Genomic DNA, 20,756 nt, shown 5'->3' on the forward strand with positions numbered 1-20,756 from the left:
ATTTTCTACATATTTGAAATCAACTAATTTCATGGCCATGTACCATTAAAAAGTTTAATGTAGCTCTATTAATGACTTGAGGATCAAAATAGTTTTCACACTAGATAATTTGAACATAGGATCATATGGGTACAATCCAAGCCTCTCAAGCTACATTGGTTGGTAATGTGTCCCTGTTTCTCCCTGAATGAATTGACAACACAAGCCTTCAAGAAAAGCTATCCAAATGTGAATGTCAGCATAAGTATGCAGGAGTGTAACGATGCAATTTCTTAATTTGGGGAAAGGCTTTGAAACCTTGTCTCTTTTTAAAGAGATCTGTGGAGTGCCAAATATGGAATATTCATAATCTGTTAATCATGCTAAATGGTTGTGATTTTTAAGTGCTGCATTGAATCCAGATTGTTGAACCTAATATGCAAAAGATGGTGAGGAACACTCTCTGATTGATACCTTTAGAGCTTTCTTTGTAATATATACTGTAATTTATTGAGTAAACTCAGCTGTGGGGATTTGAGCAGAGTGGGGCAGGGCTTTCCCTGTTCCATCAACTTCATATGGTGCCACATTCACTGAAGTTAAAAGTATGTAAGTCTTTGTTTCAACATACTGCTCTCATGATTCCATTTACTGAGCAGTGCAGAAATTGCAGATGCAAGGTGACATATGTGCTACAAGGATGAGAAGGAGAAGTAACAATAAAGGAGACAGTGGTAATGTAAATGGACTAACCATTGAGTTCTAGGCTAATTGTCTGGGGACAGGCCCAAATCCCATCTTGACAGTTGGCAGATTTTGATCTCAATGGATGACTGTGGAACTGAAAGCTAGTTTTGATAGTGGTGACTACAAAACCATTGGCAATTGTTACCAAATTTGCACTCTTGATCTGACCTCTGCAGATCGACAGTAAAATGGAGCTGTATTTTCTAGTACTTTGCCTGTACAGTTACAACAGTTAGGAACATCTGTCCCTGTACAACAATGTGCTTTAAATGCTTCTCTGCAAGCAAAGAGCTTACTTTCCTAACTGAAGTTTTCCTTGTTGTGCAAATTATATCAGGAAGACTTGGAGTGCAAGTCCATAGCTCCTTGAAAGCGGAGTCGCAGGTAGATGGGATAGTGAAGAAGGCATTTGGTATGCTTTCCTTTTATTGGTCAGCGTATTGAGTACAGGAGTTGGGAGGTCATGTTGCGGCTGTACAGGACATTAATTAGGCCACTGTAGGAATATTACGTGCAATTCTGGTCTCCTTCCTATCGGAAAGATGTTGTGAAACTTGAAAGGGTTCAGAAAAGATTTACAAGGATGTTGCCAGGGTTGGAGGATTTGAGCTACAGGGAGAGGCTGAACAGGCTAGGGCTGTTTTCCCTGGAGCGTTCAAGGTTGAGGGGTGACCTTAGAGATTTATAAAACCATGAGGGGCATGGATAGGATAAATAGAGACACAATCTTTTCCCTGGGGTGGGGGAATCCAGAACTAGAGGGCATAGGTTTATGGTGAGGGGGTGGGGGGGGGAAAGATATAAAAGTGACCTACGGGGCAACTTTTTCACACAGAGGGTGGTCAGTGTATGGAATGAGCTGCCAGAGGAAGTAGTGGAGGCTGGTACAATTGCAACATTGAAAAGACATTTGGATGGGTATATGAATAGGAAGGGTTTGGAGGGATATGGGGCAAGTGCTGGCAGGTGGGACTAGATTGGGTTAGGATATCTGGTCGTCATGGACAGGTTGGACAAAAGGGTCTGTTTCAATTCTATACATCTGACTCTATGAAGGACTGCACAGTGTTGCAGATGCATATCACAGTATGTCAGCTTTTTTTTTGCTGGTGAAATATTGTCGTCCGGAAACTAATCCTGACTTTAACATTGATTATTAACTCTGGCAGATCTTGTTTTACTTAATGTTTCTTCACTTTTAAGTGAGGAGACCCTGTATTGGAAGGGAATTTAAGCTTGATGTTAATGACAGCATTTACTTAATCACTTCATGTTTGCTAAATGCTTGACAATGCTTGAATCGTGTTGACTTCATAATTTTAGAAACATTTCTAATACAGTTAAAAATCTAGGTTTGCTTATAGTGAGAAATCTTCACATGTCTATCTGATTAGTCAAGTTTTATGTAGAGAAGTCGTATGGTTCACTGTCAGGCCTTCACAGTTCATTTGGTGGGTCAAATTTCAATGTTAAAAGTAAGGAATCAAAATTCACACTGGACGTTAGTATGAAACATGACTTTCTTCAATTAACTGGAAAAATTGTATAGATGGTTCTGTGTTTTCGTTAATTTAGTCACTTACCCTTTTAATAGTTAAGATTTTTGTGCAAGAGCTTTGAAATTTTAAGACCAGGGCTGCAGTGTTTTGGTGCTGAAGGTCAGAAATGTTAACTTTCACCCATGGTTTCACAGCTCTCGTGTGTTTTGTCACTAAGACTATTTCCTGTTCTGTTAACTAGTAAGTGTTTTCTTCACTCAGTTCTTGTGCTTCTGCAGCACCAAAGGTAGAATATTCAACTCCACACCCAAAAATAGATCCATTCCTTCAAAATGTATATAAATACTACTTCTAATCTAAATGTGACAGACTTTTCTTGAGTCTTTCAATTTCTTGAAAGGTCACTCAACCTTGGCTAAGCAAACTTGTCAATAAAAGGTATCAAAGTGAAATTTCAAATGTTTTGGTGAAAACCAGTTTGACTAATTTGTAGGCCAAAAAAATTCTATATTTTAGAAATTGGCTATGATTTATAAAAAGTTTAACTTTAGACTGATCATTGTTCATGACTGTTTTAGTTTTTTTTAAATGGGGCAATCTTTTCAGTTAACAAACTTAAGGCAGCTAAATGTTGTGGGTGGTTAATGTTTCAGCTCAACCATTAGATCCACCTACATGCCTTAGACTAAAGTGCATTCATGCTGAATATATCTGTGAAATTATTTTTCTATTCAAGGTAATATTGTACATGTCAAATCTTCTTCCAAATTGAAGTCATACCTAACACTAAACAAAAAGCAGAGAGACCTTCTTTCCTTGGCTTAATCTGTTCAGTCTTCACATTAAAATTTGCACTGTGAATTTTAGTTTAAAAGTATACCTTTGCCTCACTTTACTGCTTTTTCTTTTTTCCTTGCATAGATGTTAGTGTTCTATATTACATCTGTAATAGCTGAGAATTTCTGGCCATCTCTTGTTGAATCATGATCTGTTTTGTCTCGCTTCATGATTTTGAACACCTTCTAAATTTCCTCCTCGACCTCCTTTTAAAGAGAGCAGTCTCAATGTCTCAACTTAAAACATGTATTTGATCCATGGAAACGTTCTCAAATCTTTTCTGCATTGTGTAATGCCTTCATCCTGAAGTGTGATGACCAACCCTACTACAGTTGAGACCAATCTATCATTGCATGATGTTAACTATAACTTCATTTGGTGCTCATTTGCTTCCATTTATGAAGTCAATTGACAGTGGTAATGGCATGGTTGTTTTATCACTCGACTAGTCATCCAGAGACCCAGGTAATATTCTGGGGACCCAGGTTTAAATCCTGCTGTGGCAGATGTTGGAATTTGAATTCACTAAAAATCTGGAATTTAGAGTTTAATGATCGTGAAATCGTTGCCAATTGTTGGAAAAATCCAACTAGAACCTTTCGGGAATGAAACTTTTGGTCTCGCCTAGTCTGCCTACGTGTGTCTCAACCCTTGGAAATGTGGTTGACCCTTCACCCACTCTTAACCACCTAAAGAGTAGTTATGTTGGCCTAGTCAGCAATGCCCACATCCAGTGAATGAATTAAAAAGTACAGGATCCTGAATGCTTTCTCAACTTGCACCCCTTAGGGCAATATCTAATTTATATTGCCTCACCTGGTTTTCATACCAAAATATTTTACTTAACACTACTAATTTCATCTGCCAAGTATTTGCCCATTTCTCCAGTCTGCCCTATCATTTAACACTGTTCTGACAGTTCACGATACTTCCAGCTTTTGCCATTCCAAATGTTGAAATTTTGCATGGTTCATAACTGAGCCTAGGTAGGTCCTCAATGTTGGGTGTGATGCAATCCTCTTTGTCATCAGATTGTTGGCTAACACTGTACAATCTGAATGCTCTAACATTTTAGAGAACACTGTTCCAATGGTTTGCATTCGACTCTTCAAAATATTTGTTGTGTTCAGTATTCCCTGGGGAGCAAGACTGGGGCTTGTTGTAGAGTTTTTTTGGCAGGTCAGTCAGTTCAAGAATTATTGAACAATTTGTTTTTGGTAGTAGGGCAGAGTTAGAGCAGAACACTGTTTCAAGCTGTTAGTCAGCAACATACTCCAAAGGTGAAGAGTTTGACCCAAAAGATGCCACTGTAGCAAGCTCTGAGCAGATGTTTGGGGAGCTAGGAGGTGCAGCTAAATGTTGGAGTTAGAGTTCAGGAAGCATGCTAGAGCTGTAAGTTTTTGGAGAAAATAATCCACAATTAATAGTGCATCTGAACACAGGGGTGAAGAAAGTCTGCTAGTGTTATTTGCTTTGTACAGCAGGCAAAGTTAGAGCTTGAAGACATTCAAGGTAGTACTAACTTGGTGAATCTAGCTGTCTGCATCGAACTGAAACCATCGTAGATGCTCTAATATGGTTTCAAGAACCTAGTGGTCTGTAAACTCAGGAATGGAGGGTAATGTACCAGAGTATGAGTAGTTGAGGCCGTTGATAATGTAGTGGCTGTTAAGAATTCTGAAGCTAGGTCTTTATAAAAGTGAAGCAATTGAATCCCTTGTGAAGGTATTTTTAATGAGATTTGATTACCCAATCTGCCCTCCTGTCTGAGGGATTGCTGAAAAACCTCTGGGATCTATCTTTACTACATTTGGCTCCTCTTGGGGTGTTTAACAACAGTTAGTTACCCATATTTATGTCCTGTTCATTCTGGATTTTAGAGTAACATGTATGATTGTAGAACTGTCACGACTTTGTATCATTAACGTTTGTAGATTTCTTCAAAACAAAGGACTCTTGTGGTTATTATTCTCTTTTTTAGTACTTGCATTTTAAACTTTTTTTAAAAGTTACTGACACTTTGCCAAGTTTACATTTCACACTCTGGCTGTCTGGTCCAGGATGGTAAGATCAAGAAAAAGTGATCATAATACCAGCCTGTGAGCTACTTCATCGTGTAACTTCCTCTAGACAGAAAAAAACTTCACTATTACTACTACCATTGTTCCTTTTTCCCTCACGAGATTTAGCTTTGCAGCTGTCAATCTTATCTAAAAGCTCAATTTTTTGTTAAACCCAATTTAATTTTACCTCTGTGCTGGACTTTCTTAATGTTGTTCATCTGGTTAATTTTATTAACCAGAGTTTAGTTTGAAAACTCTTCCATTACATGTTAAACAGTAGTAGTGGGTGTTAGCCTTGGACTTTGAACAGCTATGTAATATTTATGCATATATCGTCGGCCCTTTGTCACCATCCTGGATCTAAGGAGTATTGAACACTTATGATCAGTACTTCAACATTTTCCACCCTTATTTCCCTCTGCAGACTTATGCATTAGAGGTGATTTTTCAGGAATCACGAGTCAGGAGAGGTTCCAGAGGACTGGAAAATTGATGTGTCACTGTTTAAAATGGAGTAAGGCAAAAGACGGAAAGTTACAGGCAGATTTGCCTAACCTCTGTCGTGGGTAAGATTTTGGAGTCCATTGTGAAGGATGAGATTTCTGAATACTTGGAAATGTATGGTAAAATAGGGCAAAGTCAGCATGGTTTCATCAGGGGAGGTCAAGCCTGACGAATCTGCTAGAATTCTTTGAGCAAGTAATTAGGTTAGACCATGGAGAGCCAATGGATGTTAGCTACCTGCACTTCAAGAAGGCCTTTGACAGGATGCTGCTGAGTAAGATAAGGGTCCATAGTGTTAGAGGCAAGGTACTAGCGTGGATAGAACCTTGGCTGTTGCAGACAACAGAGTGGGGATTAAATAGTCTTGTCACTGGCTGCCATTCTGAGAAAGTGGTGTTCCACAAGACTCCATGTTTGGACTACAACTTGTCATTTAAGCACTAACAATCTAGATGAAGGGACTGAGGGCATTCTGGCTAAATTTTACAGATTATACAAAACTAGGTAGAGGGAAAGGTAATATTGAGGAGATGGCAGGGATGCTGCTGAAGGATTTGTATAGGTTAGGAGAGTGGGTAAAGAAGTGGCAGATGGAGTACAATGTGGGAAAGTGAGAGGTTATTTACTAAATGGGGAGACAATTCAAAAGTCTGAATTGCAAAGAGACTTGGGAGTTTTACTCACTCTAGAGAGGGTGTTCTCAGGGTAAACTTGCAAGGTTGAGTCAGTGTTTAGGCAAATGCAATGTTGGTATTTATTTTGAGGACTTGAATATAAAAGCAGGGATGTACTTAGGCTCTGGTCAGACCATATTTGGAGTATTATGCGCAGTTTTGAGCCCCATACCTCAGGAAGGATATACTGGCCCTGGACTGTGATCTGAGGGTCATGTGAATAGTGCCAGGAATGAAAAGTTTAACATATGAGAACTCCGGGACTATACTCTGGAGTTTAAAACGATGAGAGGGGGATCTAATTGAAACTTACACTCTGTCCAGGCCATTCAGTATTCTGAATGTTGGGAAGATGTCTCCATTGGTAGGAGAGAGTAGGACCCGAGGGCGCAGCCTTCGAATAAAGGAAAAACTTCAGTCAGAGTGTGGTAAAATTATGGAATTTGCTGTCACAGAAGGTTGGTGCAGTGTCCAACCCAACCGCCCTGTGGCTGAACACTTTAACTCCCCCTCCCACTTCACCAAGGACATGCAGGTCCTTGGCCGCCTCCATTGCCAGATCATGGCAACACAACACCTGGAGGAAGAGCGCCTCATCTTCTGCCTAGGAACCCTCCAACCACAAGGGATGAATGTAGATTTCTCCAGCTTCCACATTTCCCCTCTCCCCACCTTTTTATCTCAGTCCCAACCCTCGGACTCAGCACCGCCTTCTTGACCTGCAATCTTCTTCCCGACCTCTCCGGCCCCACCCCCTCTCCGGCCTATCACCCTCACCTTAACCTCCTTCCACCTATCGCATTCCCAATGCCCCTCCCCCAAGTCCCCCCTCCCTACCTTTTTATCTTAGCCTGCTTGGCCCATCCTCCTCATTCCTGAAGAAGGGCTTACGCCCGAAAGGTCGATTCTCCTCCTTGGATGCTGCCTGACCTGCTGCGCTTTTCCAGCAACACATTTTTCAGCTCTGATCTCCAGCATCTGCAGTCCTCACTTTCTCCTGAGAAACTTATCAGCCATGACTGAATTGCAGAGCAGGCTCGATGGGCTGAATGGTTTAATTTCTGTTCCTATGTCTTATGATCCGATTTTATACTGGTTACTTATCCCTTTCAAGAATACCCAGCCTTCCTCCTGATGGCACGATGGCTCAGTGATTAGCACTGCTGCATTACAGTGCCAAGGACCTGGGTTTGATTCCTGCCATAGGAGAATATGCAAACTCCACATAGACATTCTCCGTGTTTGCATGGGTTTCCTCTGGGTGCTCTGGTTTCCTCTCATAATACAAAAGATGTGCACGTCAGATGAATTGGCCATGCTAAATTGCCCATAGTGAGAGGTGCATTAGTTAGGGGAATGGGTTTGGGTGGGTTACACTTTGGAGGGTCAGTGTGGACTTGTTGGGCTGAAGAGCCTGTTTCCATACTGTAGGTAATCTAATCTAATATGTTTGCTATCCATTTTTAGCCAGTTAAGTATCTGGCTATTCCTATTTCATTTCGGTTTCTTCCTTGGTAAAAACACGTAGTGTACTCATCTAGTAACTTCTGTCTTGCCACTACCACCTTACAGAAATATCTTCGATCCCAAATTGGCTCAAATGGTGCTAAAAAGACAAGTTTTACTAATAGACTGTTTTGATCCCTTTGTTAGTTTGCCGGTCTTTGTTCTACTCTCCTTGCTTTTATTTCATTTTCCATTTGCTGTCTGATTCTCAGTTGTTATCCATCCTTACATTTGCCATTGTGACCTTTTTTAGTTCCTCAGAACTGAGGGTTACTTGTTTCCACTCAGTTCAGTGAATTCTGAAGTGACACAAATTCAGTGTATGATTTATATAGTCGGCCAGAAATTGACTAGGTGATGTTTGAACAGTTTGATGGTTTGCTTGGACATTTGTGTGCTCCTGCCAATGCCTCATTTGCCCCTCTGCTCCTGACAAAGTCTGTCTCGTGATTCGCCTCTGGCTGTGCGCACATGGCATTCTTGAATCAATGGCTATGTTTTCAGGGGTGTTTGAGGATATCCACCATCTTCAACTATTTCATCACCATATAAGGTCAAAAATGGGGATGTTTGATTATGCAGTGTTGAGCAGCCTAGTGAAGCAGTCCATGTTGAAATGCAGCAAGATGTGCGCAATATCCAGGTTTAAACTTACAGCATAAATATCACTAGCTATTTGTAAGTGCCAGGAAATAACCATTTTGAAAGAATTGAATCCATGACATTTAATAGCATTACCATTGCTGAATCCCTTCGCCCCTCTCCCAAATCAACATCCTGGTGTTACCATTGGTCAGAAACTGAACTAGACTAGCCTTATAATAACTGGCTACAAGAGCGGGTCAGGATTGGGAAACCAGTACAAGTAATTTGCCTCCTGATTCACCAAAGCCTGTCTACCATCTAATAAGGCACAAGTCAGGAGACTGGGATACACTCCCTCTCCACTTGCCAGGATGAATGCAGTTCCAACACACTCAGCACCAGGGACCTGGGTTTGATTTCAGCCTCTGGTGACTGTGTGGAGTTTGCACATTCTCCCTGTGTCTGTGTGGGTTTCCTCCAGGTGCTCCGGTTTCTTCCCACAATCCAAAATGTGCAGGTTAGGTGAATTGGCCATGCTTAACTGTCCATAATGTTCAGGAATGTGTAGGTTAGGTGCATTAGTCAGGCGTAGGGGAATGAGTCTGGGTGGGTTACTCTTCAGAGGGTCATAGTCCTAGAGATATTAAGCACGAAAGCAGACCCTTTTTGGTCCAACTCGTCCATGCCAACCAAATATCCCAACCTAATCTAGTCCCACCTGCCAGCACCCAGCACACATCCCTCCAAACCCTTCCCAGTCATGCCCATCCAGATGCCTTTTAAATGTTGCAATTGTACTAGCCTCCACTTCCTCTGGCAATTCATTCCATACATGTACCACTCTCTGCATGAAAACGTTACCCCTTAGATCTCTTTTATATCTTCTCCCCCCCCCCCCCCACCATAAACTTATGCCCTCCAGATCTGGACTCCCCCTGCCGTGTGCCCCCCACGCCAGGGGAAAGACTTAGTCTATTCATGCCCCTCATGACTTTATAAACCTCTCTAAGATCACCTGTCAGCCTTCGACACTCCAGGGAAAACAGCTCCAGCCTATTCAACCCCTCCCTATAGCTCAAATCCTCCAACCCTGGCAACATCCTTGCAAATCTTTTTTGAACCCTTTCAAGTTTCACGACATCCTTCTGATAGGAAAAAGACCAGAATTACACATACTATTCCAACAGTGGCCTAACCAGTGTCCTGTACAGCTACAACATGCCTTCCCAACTCCTGTACTCATACTCTGACCAATAAAGGAAAGCATACCAAATGCTGCCTTCACTCTATGAAACTGCACTCCAAGGTCTCTGTGTTCAGCAACGCTCCCTCGGACCTTACCATTAAGTGTATAAGTCCTGCTAAGCTTTGATTTCCTAAAATGCAGCACCTCACGTTTACCTAAATTAAACTCCATCTGCCACTTTTCACCCCGTTGGCCCATCTAATCAAAATCCCTTTGTAATCTGAAGTAACCTACTTTGCTGTCTACCACACCTTCAATTTTGGAGTCCTCAGCAAACTTACTAACTATACCTCTTATGCTTGCATCCAAATCGTTTATATAAATGATGAAAAGTAGTGGACCCAGCACTGATCTTTGTGGCACTCCACTGGCCACAGGCCTCCAGTCTGAAAAACAACCCTCCACCACCCTCTGTCTTCTACTTTTGAGCCAATTCTGTATCCAAATGGTTAGTTCTCCCTGTATTCCATGAGATCCAACCTTACTAACCAGTATCCCATGGGGAACCTTGTCGAACGCCTTACTGACGTCCATATAGATCACATCTACTGCTCTGCCCTCATCAGTCCTCTTAGTTGCTTCTTCCAAAAACTCAATCAAGTTTGAGAGACATGATTTCCCACGCACAAACCCATGCTGCCTATCCCTAATCAGTCTCTGTATTTCTAAATACATGTACATCCTGTCCCTCAGGATTCCTTCCACCAACGTCAGGCTCACTGGTCTATAGTTCCCTGGCTTGTCCTTACTACCTTTCTTAAACAGTGGCATCATGTTAGCCAACCTCCAGTCTTCTAGCACCTTAGCTGTGACTATTGATGATACAAATACCTCTTTAAGAGGCCCAGCAATCACTTCTCTAGCTTCCCACAAGAGTTCTAGGGTACACCTGATCAGGTATTAGGGATTTATCAACTTCTATGCGTTTCGGGACATCCAGCACCGCCACCTAGGTATTATGGACATTTTCCAAGATGTTACTATCCATTTCCCTACATTCTATATCTTCCATGTCCTTTTTCCACAGCAAATACTGATGCGAAATACTCCTTTAGTGTCTCCCCATTTTCAGCAGCTCCACACAAAGGCTGATTTTTGTGGGGCCCTATTCTCTCCGCAATTATCCTTTTTGTCCTTAATGTATTTGTAAAAACCCTTTGGATTCTCCTTAATTCTATTTGCCAAGGCTTTCTCATGTCCCCTTTTTTTTTGCCCTCCTGATTTCTCTCAAGTATACTCCTACTGCCTTTATACTCTTCTAAGGATTCACTCAGTCTATCCTATCTATACCTGACATACGTTTCCTATTTCTTAACCAAATCCTCAATTTCTTTAGTCATCCAGCATTCCCTATACCTACCAGCCTTCCCTTTTCATCCTGATTGGAATATACTTTCTCTGGATTCTTGTTATCTCCTTTCTGAAGGCTTCCTATTTTCCAGACATCCGTTCACCTGTGAACATTTGCCCACGATCAGCCTTTGAAAGTTCTTGCCTAATACAGTTAAAATTGGCCTTTCTCCAGTTTGAACTTCACCTTTTAGATCTGGTCTATCCTTTTCCATCGCTATTTGAAAACTAAGGATTATGGACGCTGGGTCGATATGGACTTTTTGGGCTGACAGGCCTGTTCCCACACTGCGTAGGGATTCTATGATTCTAACACCTGTGGGTCAGCACTACGCAGGGTAAGCATCATAAAGTATTTTTTTATAAAGTGTTGTCCTTCTCTGACTCTTAATTGCTGTCTTTGCAATTAGGGATGGGCAATAAATTACACCCTACTCTCTGAATTTAAAAACCTTTCGTGACTAATTCCAGAATAAAGAATTGCTTAGGAGTCTAGTGCTAGATATTTGAATGACGTCCTACCCAGGGGAGCTTGTTAGCACCTTTTCGGCATATTAGTTTGGGAGAGAAAATCACCACTGGATCACCTGACTGATTTTTGAAGGATTGTGCAAAGACACTGGAGAAGTGCACCAACTCCAGTTTTTTTTTTCCCTATTTTGTGTTTTTGCTATGCTTTAATATTCCTTATTTAGGAAGTTGGTGTAGTTTGTTACTGAAAACTCTGCACTTGCAAGTTGTTTGCGTAAAGGAATCTTTTAGGAATGGAGAGAAGGGAGTAACTTGAGAACACTGCACCCTTAAATTAACACAGTTGTCCCATTTTTACTTGGGATTATAGCCGTTTGTAGCGGAAAGAAGAGCATTCGGCCCACTGTCTGTGCTAGCTGGCAAGTTGCCATCCAGCCTTATCCCAGCTTTCAGTTGTAGGTTGTATGTCACTTCACATGCACATCATGAAGTGAACTGTTTACAACAAGCATGTAACACCTTGGAACAAACAAGCATTGTCAGATACAAGGCCTTCCAAGTTCAAGTATTGGATTGCAACATATTCCTCAGCTAAACAAGAGTATTCCTTTGCCATGGAAGATATCCTTTTGAAGCTGGTTTGTTTTCAAATTTCTCTATTTGAGAGAATTTTGGAGCAAAAAAGTAATATGCTTTGTCAATGTACTAACATGAATGTCTGCCTAGTTCCTGTAAAATGCTTTCCAGTTGTGATACTTCAAACTTTTATTTCACAACATTAATGCCTGAGCTGGTTACAAAGTGATTTGTGTACATGCTAACATAATAAAGTTGTTGCAAGATTTCAGTCATTTGCCTTATTGATCAAACCCAGGAGTTCCCAAGCACCTGGTTACTGTCTAAATTTCCAGGTGTTCTTCAGTTCGTTGACGTTGAGGTTTATGTTCCAGTTAGTCGAGTAGGAATCATTTACTTCATTAAAACTTCAATGTTTTAATTTTTTTTTTAAATCACAGCATCAGGTTATAGTCCAACAGGTTTGTTTGGAAGTACAAGCTTTTGGAGTGCTGCACCTTTATCAGGTAGCTGGTGGGGTAGGATCATAAGACTTTTTTCCCTTTACTACTGTGAAAGGTGATGGTTGAATGTTCTCATCTCATCCGTTTTTGTTTCAGCTGTCTTTTTGCTTTTGTTGTTCATTCAGTTATTGGTTCCAGAGCAATATATCCTAATGAAGTGGGTAAACACTTTCTAAGCGAGTGAGCATTACTTTTGACTTAATTTTAGCACCGTAAAATTTTGCTTTTTTTAATGAAAAGAACTACTCTAGTTATTGCCATAGATGCATTTCCACTGTGGTTTTACATTTTAACTTTGCCTGTATATGCCTGTGTGTAAGTAAGAACCATATCAACTTGCCTTGTCATAATTGCTTTTTTCTTGAAGTATATGCAAGGTAGAAGAGATATGGACAGGTGTGAAAGGTCATTGAGAGCAAGAATCTGTGCAGAGCATGAACACTGTCATAGGCCAACTGGGCCAAATGGCATGCCCCTGGTGTTGATTCTATATAATTCTATGTAGGCTTTCTTGTCTTCACAGGAAGAACAGAACCGAGGCAAACCAAACTGGGAACATCTCAATGAAGAGCTCCATGTGTTAATAACAGTTGAAGACACACAAGACCGAGCAGAATTGAAGTTAAGAAGAGCTGTTGAAGAGGTTAAGAAGCTACTGGTTCCTGCTGTAAGTTACTATAGGAGTTTTTAAGCTAATGATTAGCATCCTGTTAATGCTGCTTCCAATGTTAGGAATTAAATCTGTTTCCCTTTAAAGGTATAATCTTTTACAGATGTTTTAAATGAAATAGTAGAAGGTGTCTTCAGTGTTTGAGAGAACTCAAACTACTACAGTATAATTGCCAAACAAGTGTTAAAAGTTGAATGATCATGCAAATGGCCTGTAAAAATACCTCAACTGTTGCTAGGTCTCCCTTCCAGGATTGCAGCAGTTCAAGACAGTGGCTCACCACCTTCATGGCATTTATCGTGTTTGTTGCCCAAATCTTAGTGCCTGATCTGGTCTGGTATTCACTTACCTAACTACCCTTTGGCCATACACACACACTGACTTTAAGTAACCTTTTGTCTAATGTGTTTTTTCTCCTCCAATAACACTCTGCTGTTGTCATGCCATTGAATGTCAAGGGGAAGCAGTTATGGTCTCTCTTGATGGAGATTACTTGCAAGCAACATTCATAGTTGTCAGCCGAAGTCTGGTTGTTGTCTCGATTTGCTGCATTTGGACATGGACCTCTTTAGTACCTGTGTCACACATGGTGCTGAACATGGTGCAATCACCAGTAAATATCTCCACTTCTCACTTGTGGATGAAAGGTCATCGAATAGCTGAAGATGGTTGGGTCTATGACCCTACCCTGGAAAAACACTCATGTTTGTGGCTGGGGACTGAAATTATTGACTTCCAACCACCACAGCCATTTTCATTTTGTGCTAGGTATGATTGCAACTAGTGAAGAGGTTTTAAACCCATTCCAGGCATTTGTGGGCTTTTGCTACATACAGCTATAGAACTTGTGCACAGATTGCATGCTTTCTATTCCATACCCCTCTGCTCAGTTAACCGTGTGGGCGGCACGGTGGCACAGTGGTTAGTACTGCTGCCTCACAGCGCCCGAGACCCGGGTTCAATTCCCGCCTCAGGCGACTGACTGTGTGGAGTTTGCACATTCTCCCCGTGTCTGCGTGGGTTTCCTCCGGGTGCTCCGGTTTCCTCCCACAGTCACAAAGATGTGCAGGTCAGGTGAATTGGCCATGCTAAATTGCCCGTAGTGTTAGGTAAGGGGTAAATGTAGGGGTATGGGTGGGTTGCGCTTCGGCGGGTCGGTGTGGACTTGTTGGGCCGAAGGGCCTGTTTCCACACTGTAAGTAATCTAATTCTAATTCTAATCTAATCCAAAACCCTGACCAGACAGAATCTAGAGTAGTGAAGTATTATGGAAATAGTCAATGATTTCTAAATATTTGGTTTGTTCTCATGTACAAGCTCATTATTTAAAGGGCAAATAGTTAATTCTTCAATGTCTATTCTAGCTTTGAGGTAGGACTTTGGCCATTAGTATTGCAATAAGATGCAAAATACTTTTACCAGATTTCTGGATCCAAATAAACAGAGTGCATGCATTTAAATATGGTTATCAGTGCAAATAGAGCTTAAAGAAAAAGAAACCTTCAATATTCACAGAAATGGAGGTAACCCTTGTGTGAAAATTGGCCAGTAGAGGGTCCCTGAATTTTGATCCTGAAGTGTTGCATGGTTGCACCAAATGTATGATGCAAGAATAATGCAAGCTTCACATTAAAAGTTGAAAGTGTTTTCTGTAAATCTCGTTTAAAATTGTTAAGTGCTTGTTAGTTTCTGAAATGTTATTTTGTGAAGTAATTGGCCTTTTGCTCGGCTTGAAATGTAAATTTGATTTTCCCTTACGCTTTTGGAAAGTAACATCATGGGAGAAGTGAATATTATGCCATTAGAAAGGACTGTATCTGCTTAATCTGGTGAGTCTTGGAGGTGGAGTCTGAAGAGACCGCAAGCATGACTGCATTTATCTTATGCTCAGCAAATCACTAAAGGTTTGAAAAATAAAACTTAAGTGATCTCTTTATAGCACTAACTATTTTCTCTTCAACTCTCTTGAATACTCCACTTGAATTATAAGTGGAGGATAGATTTGGTTTAAATCCTAACCATCTCTCGATACATTCAGCTAGGAAAAGTGTTGCTGCAGATTCCTGGTTTATCCATGGACTTTTCATATCAAATTGTCATAACTTAACTTAATTTGCCCTTGGTTACAACAACAAACATTTAACTGTGCCTTTTTGAAATCCATATGATTAGTGAAAGTTTGGATTAATGTTTGCAAATATTGATACTGGTTAATTGAAAAGCTCCTTTATGGATGCACTGATTTGGGAAATCTAGATTTGCTAATGGGAGTTAATCAGTCAAACGAAATTTAAGCTAATCTACCTTGCATTTTTTCCTCAAGATAGGTAGGTTTGTATTAACATTGACATAGTGAGTTTTGAGAAGATTTATAGCTCAGGTTAAGGTTCTGGATGTAGGTTTGCTCACTGAGCTGGAAGGTTCAGTTTCAGATGTTTAGTCACCATACTGGGTAATGTCAGTGAGCCTCTGGATGAAGCTATCTGTATTCACCAGCATGAAATGGTCTGTTGAATTTTTCACTTGTTATTTCTGAGCTAAACATTAGAAAATCATCCTGACTTTTGGTCAAGATTTCTTTTGGCATCTGTATGTATACAATTTAAGTGACTTGTATGTATTTGCTTTAGGTTAACTTTGTGAAAAGGATACTCCAAGTTGCAGACTGAAGAATGGACTGTAATGTCAGTTGAAATCAATATTAAATGGAGTCCTCATGTCCTGTAAATAGCACAGCATATTTGTGGTTAATGCAAATAGTGACTGGCATGTATTGAAATTTCAGTTTCTGGATTGTACATTCAACAGCACGTATGGCCAATATCCTGTACACTTGGATTGAAACAATGGTGAATAGTGATGATTCATTCAACTTTCATTTACAAGGAGAGAATTATCCCATGAGGTCAAACATTTAAGTGAGGACAATTCCTTTAATACATAATTTGAAATATTACAAATACTAAATTAGTGGAAACTGCTGATGGGCAAAGCACTAAGTTCTGAAACTTGTTTCCATGAGCTTTAGTTCATTCAATTGAATGCAAACATAAAACAAAATAGAATCTTGAAATTTCTGAAGTACATTGAACTTTTTGTAGTTCAGATTTAATTTTGTGCTCCGACAGCAGTTCTATAAATACTTGATTGGTTTTTATGGCAATCTCAACTGTTGTTGAGCAAAGTATAAAATTGTTTTGTTTAAATTTGAATTCTGAACAGTCTGCAGGAGAAAATGACCATCTTCATCAATAAGTTTTAATCTGTCCATGACAACTATAGAGCATACTTGGACCCAGGCCTTTGGCCCAGAGGCAGGACACTACTGCTGTGCCTCGAGAATTCCAAGAAATTTGATTAAGACTTTTCTTTATGGCTGACATGCTCCTATCTCACTATCTGAGTTAGAGATCAGAACTGCCTACAAAAATTTGATACGATCAATGCCCCAAACATCTTTGTGACTGAATGTTTTAGTGGATTAATTCAAGGGAGGTATAACTGTGATATTGCCCTAATCTTCTGGAGCCATCTTTAAATCCCACTTTGGCAGGTGGTGAAATTTACATTCAACTTTAATAAAGAAACCTGATGGGGACAATGCAGCCAGTATTGATTGATTGTAAAAAGCGATCTGATTCCCTAATTTCCTTTTTGGGAAGGAAATCTGCCATCTTTACTTTGGTCTACATGTGACCCCACATTCTCAGCAAAATCGTTGACTGTACTCTAATTGGGGATGGGCAGTAAAAAAATAGCATGCTGAGCATTGCTCACATTCCATGAACATATAAAGAACTGTATATTTGAACAACTGGAGTTTGAGAAATGAATAAAAAGATTTTAAGTTAAAGGTTTTGGCTAGTAATTAGATTTTAAATTTGTAGTAAAGTTGATGTCAATTTGATACATTTGTGTTCTCCCTCCAGTGAGTAATGCACCAGCTATGGTTGATACCAATAGTGAACCAATTTGAAAGGCAAAATATCAAGTGATACATCTGGTGACTCAGTCTTGTTTATCAGAATTTGTATGCAATAAAGTGAGATTAGAGACAATGCCGATCATAGACTCTACATAAATGCTAATGGAAGAAACATGAAATTTTTGGTTTATGCAATGTTTGATGTACTGATGTCTTTAGGCTCCTTTGCACCATATCACAATGGCATTTGGCCAACTGATGTAATGAATTTATATGGGGTGTTTAGTTTAAGCTGACTTTATGAAGTGAATGCTAAAATGTAGCTGCAGGTGTGATGAATGAGCATTTTTGAAATCATTGTTTCCCATGCCAAGTGTGTAAAGGAACAAAGCATTGATATTGGACATGATTTTTTTTTTTAAAAAAGTCCCAGGCTGGCACTGATTGTCCAAGGTTATTCATGTGCATGTCTGTCTTAAAAGGGCTATTTTGTTAAAATTCTGTTCCTTAGCCACTAGTAACTAAATTTGAGTCTTTCCAAACCAACCTCTTAACTGAAGCCAGTTGGAGCTAGAGTGCCAATGCCATGAGGCTGCTGGTGGAGGGAGTAGTTGACACTATTTTACATTTTTTTTTTTAAAAGTATACTTGCATGAGAAGAACTCAAACTGGTGGATGCTCTAAGAATTTGACAGTTGCCTTGAGTAGGTTGGTGTGTTTAATGCTAATGAGTAGTTAGTACTGAATAATTTGGGGGACATTGTGAAGCAGCACACCAAAAGGATGATCATTAAGCAGTGACTGCTTTCTGTTGGCTGGCTGCTACAATCATGCTGCATGTAATTAGCTTTTGTTGTGATACATTCTTTTAAAAAAGTTAGATCTAAATGAAATGCAGAATGCAAGTTAAGACTCATAATTTAAAACTAGAGAATTGCACAAACATTGTTGGATCTATTATAAATAAATCATCCTGTGTAATAGGAGTCGAGGAGACTCTATGATCTGATATTAAGGGACAATATTTCATGTTTCATCACATGAACAAAGAGGACTAGTGGCACAACTTACAAATTCTGAAAGTCCACTTTTCTAAAAGCATTTAAAGCGCAATTTTTTAATTTTAGCTTCATTTACTGAAGTCCTTCTGTACTTGACGTTTGTCCTCTCCGAGCCTACTCATTGCAACGTTTGAGATTGAGAAGCTGAGTTCAGAATTCAGTTTAATACTCAAAGTTTGTGAGAAGATTTGTAGCTCGGGTGCTCGTTGTTGTGGTTCTGTTCGCTGAGTTGGGAATTTGTGTTGCAGACGTTTCGTTCCCTGTCTAGGTGACATCCTCAGTGCTTGGGAGCCTCCTGTGAAGCGCTTCTGTGATATTTCCTCCAGCATTTAGTGGTTTGAATCTGCTGCTTCCAGTTGTCAGTTCCAGCTGTCCGTTGCAGTGGTCGGTATATTGGGTCCAGGTCGATCTGCTTATTGATTGAATCTGTGGATGAGTGCCATGCCTCTAGGAATTCCCTGGCTGTTCTCTGGCTTGTCCTATAATAGTAGTGTTGTCCCAGTCGAACTCATGTTGTTTGTCATCTGCATGTGTGGCTATTAAGGATAGCTGGTCGTGTCGTTTCGTGGCTAGTTGGTGTTCATGGATGCGGATCGTTAGCGGTCTTCCTGTTTGTCCTATGTAGTGTTTGTGCAGTTCTTGCATGGGATTTTGTACACTACATTGGTTTTGCTCATGCTGGGTATCAGGTCCTTCGTTCCGGTGAGTTCTTGTCTGAGAGTGTTGGTTTGTGTGCTGTTATGAGTCCTAGTGGTCACAGTAATCTGCCTGTCAGTTCGGAAATGCTCTTGATGTATGGTAGTTGGTTAGTCCTTTGGGTGCGGCACGTCCTCGTTCTGTTGTTTTTCCTTTAGGCATCTGTTGATGAAATTGCGCGGGTATCCATTTTTGGCGAATACATGTATAGGTGTTGTTCTTCCTTTTTTTGCAGTTCTGGTGTACTGCAATGTGTTGTGGCCCTTTTGTATAGTGTCTTGATGCAACTCTTTTGTGTGTTTGGGTGGTTGCTTTCGTAGTTCAGGACTTGGTCTGTGTGTGTGGCTTTCCTGTATATTCAGGACTTGGTCTGTGTGTGTGGCTTTCCTGTATACCGTTGTTGTGGTTCTGTTCGCCGAGCTGGGAATTTGTGTTGCAGACGTTTCGTCCCCTGTCGAGGTGACATCCTCAATGCTTGGGAGCCTCCTGTGAAGCGCTTCTGTGTTGTTTCCTCCAGCATTTATAGTGGTTTGAATCTGCCGCTTCCGGTTGCCGCAACCGGAAGCGGCAGATTCAAACCACTACAAATGCCTGAGGAAAGATCACAGAAGCGCTTCACAGGAGGCTCCCAAGCACTGAGGATGTTACCTAGACGGGACGAAACGTCTGCAACACAAATTCCCAGCTCGGCGAACAGAACCACAACAACGAGCACCCGAGCTACAAATCTTCTCATAGACTTTCCTGTATACCTTTGTGGTGAATTCTCCGTTAGGTGTTCTCTGTACCATCACGTCTAGGAATGGGAGTTGGTTGTCCTTTTCTTCCTCTCTAGTGAATCGGATTCCTGTGAGTGTGGCGTTGATGATGATCCGGTGTGTGTTCTCTATTTCTGTGTTTTTAATGATTAAAATGTCATCCACATATCTGACCCAGAGTTTGGGTTGAATTTGCGGTAAGACTGTTTGTTCTAATCTTTGCATTACCGCTTCTGCTATGAGTCCAGAGATGGGTGAGCCCATGGGTGTGCCGTTGACTTGTTCATATATTTGATTGTTGAATGTGAAGTGTGTTGTGAGGCACAGGTCCAGTAATTTGAGTATGCCGTCTTTGTTGATGGGTTCAACATCCTGTTGTCTGTTCTGTATGTCCAGCAGGTCGGCTATTGTTTCTCTGGCTAGGGTTTTGTCGATAGATGTGAACAGTGCCGTTACATCGAATGCGACCATGGTTTCTTCCTTGTCTATGTGTATATTTCTGATGATGTCCAAGAATTCCTGTGTTGATTGTATAGTGTGTCTGGATCCGCTGATCAGGTGTTTCAGTTTCTGCTGTAGTTCTTTAGCCAGTTTGTGTGATGGTGTCCCTGGTAGTGATACTATGGGTCTGAGTGGGATGTCTGGTTTGTGCACTTTAGGTAGTCCATAGAATCTGGGGGTGTTGTTGCTTTCAGGTTTCATTCTTTGTAGGCCAAACCTGGTTATCTGTCCATTTTTTTTGTAGGTTCCTCAGTGTTGTTTATCCTATTGGTGAGCTGTGGGGTGGGGTCAAACTCCCTCTTTTGGTAGGTGTTGGTTTCTGCAAGTAGTTGCGCTTTATGGGTGTATTCTGCTTTGTCCAGGATGACCGTCATTCTGCCTTTGTCTGCTGGTAATATGATTATGTTCTTATCGTTTCTTAGTGATTTTAGTGCTTCCCTCTCCTTGGTGTTGAGGTTGTTTGTCTTTTCCTTGTTATCAGAGGTACGATACTTTGTCACACTGTTGTCTCTTCTGTCAGTCCATTGTTCCTGAGTGTGCATTCTAGTGCTGTCTTGGCGTCCCTGTGGTTGTAGTTGAGTCCCTTGGCCAGTATTGTTCTTCCC

The 20,756-nt window shown here is 40.7% G+C and overlaps 1 protein-coding gene across 8 annotated transcripts in view; it reads left to right on the forward strand.

Annotated features, from left to right (window-relative positions):
• The window catches only part of qkia (QKI, KH domain containing, RNA binding a), a 109,402-nt gene that overhangs the window by 61,595 nt on the left and 27,051 nt on the right, over positions 1-20,756 (forward strand). For 5 of the 8 annotated variants that reach the window (XR_006315641.1, XR_006315642.1, XM_043717412.1 and 2 more), the window contains exon 4: positions 13,046-13,207. Coding sequence is in view for 5 of the 8 variants with exons in the window: in XM_043717412.1 (XP_043573347.1) it covers positions 13,046-13,207 (162 nt within the window). In the remaining 3 variants the exon portion in view is untranslated. The remainder of the gene's footprint in view (positions 1-13,045; positions 13,208-20,756) is intronic. The other 3 variants (XR_006315643.1, XM_043717413.1, XM_043717415.1) reach the window with 1 other exon arrangement.

This window comes from Chiloscyllium plagiosum, chromosome 27, assembly GCF_004010195.1.
Source record: "Chiloscyllium plagiosum isolate BGI_BamShark_2017 chromosome 27, ASM401019v2, whole genome shotgun sequence".
Lineage (NCBI taxonomy): Eukaryota > Metazoa > Chordata > Chondrichthyes > Orectolobiformes > Hemiscylliidae > Chiloscyllium > Chiloscyllium plagiosum.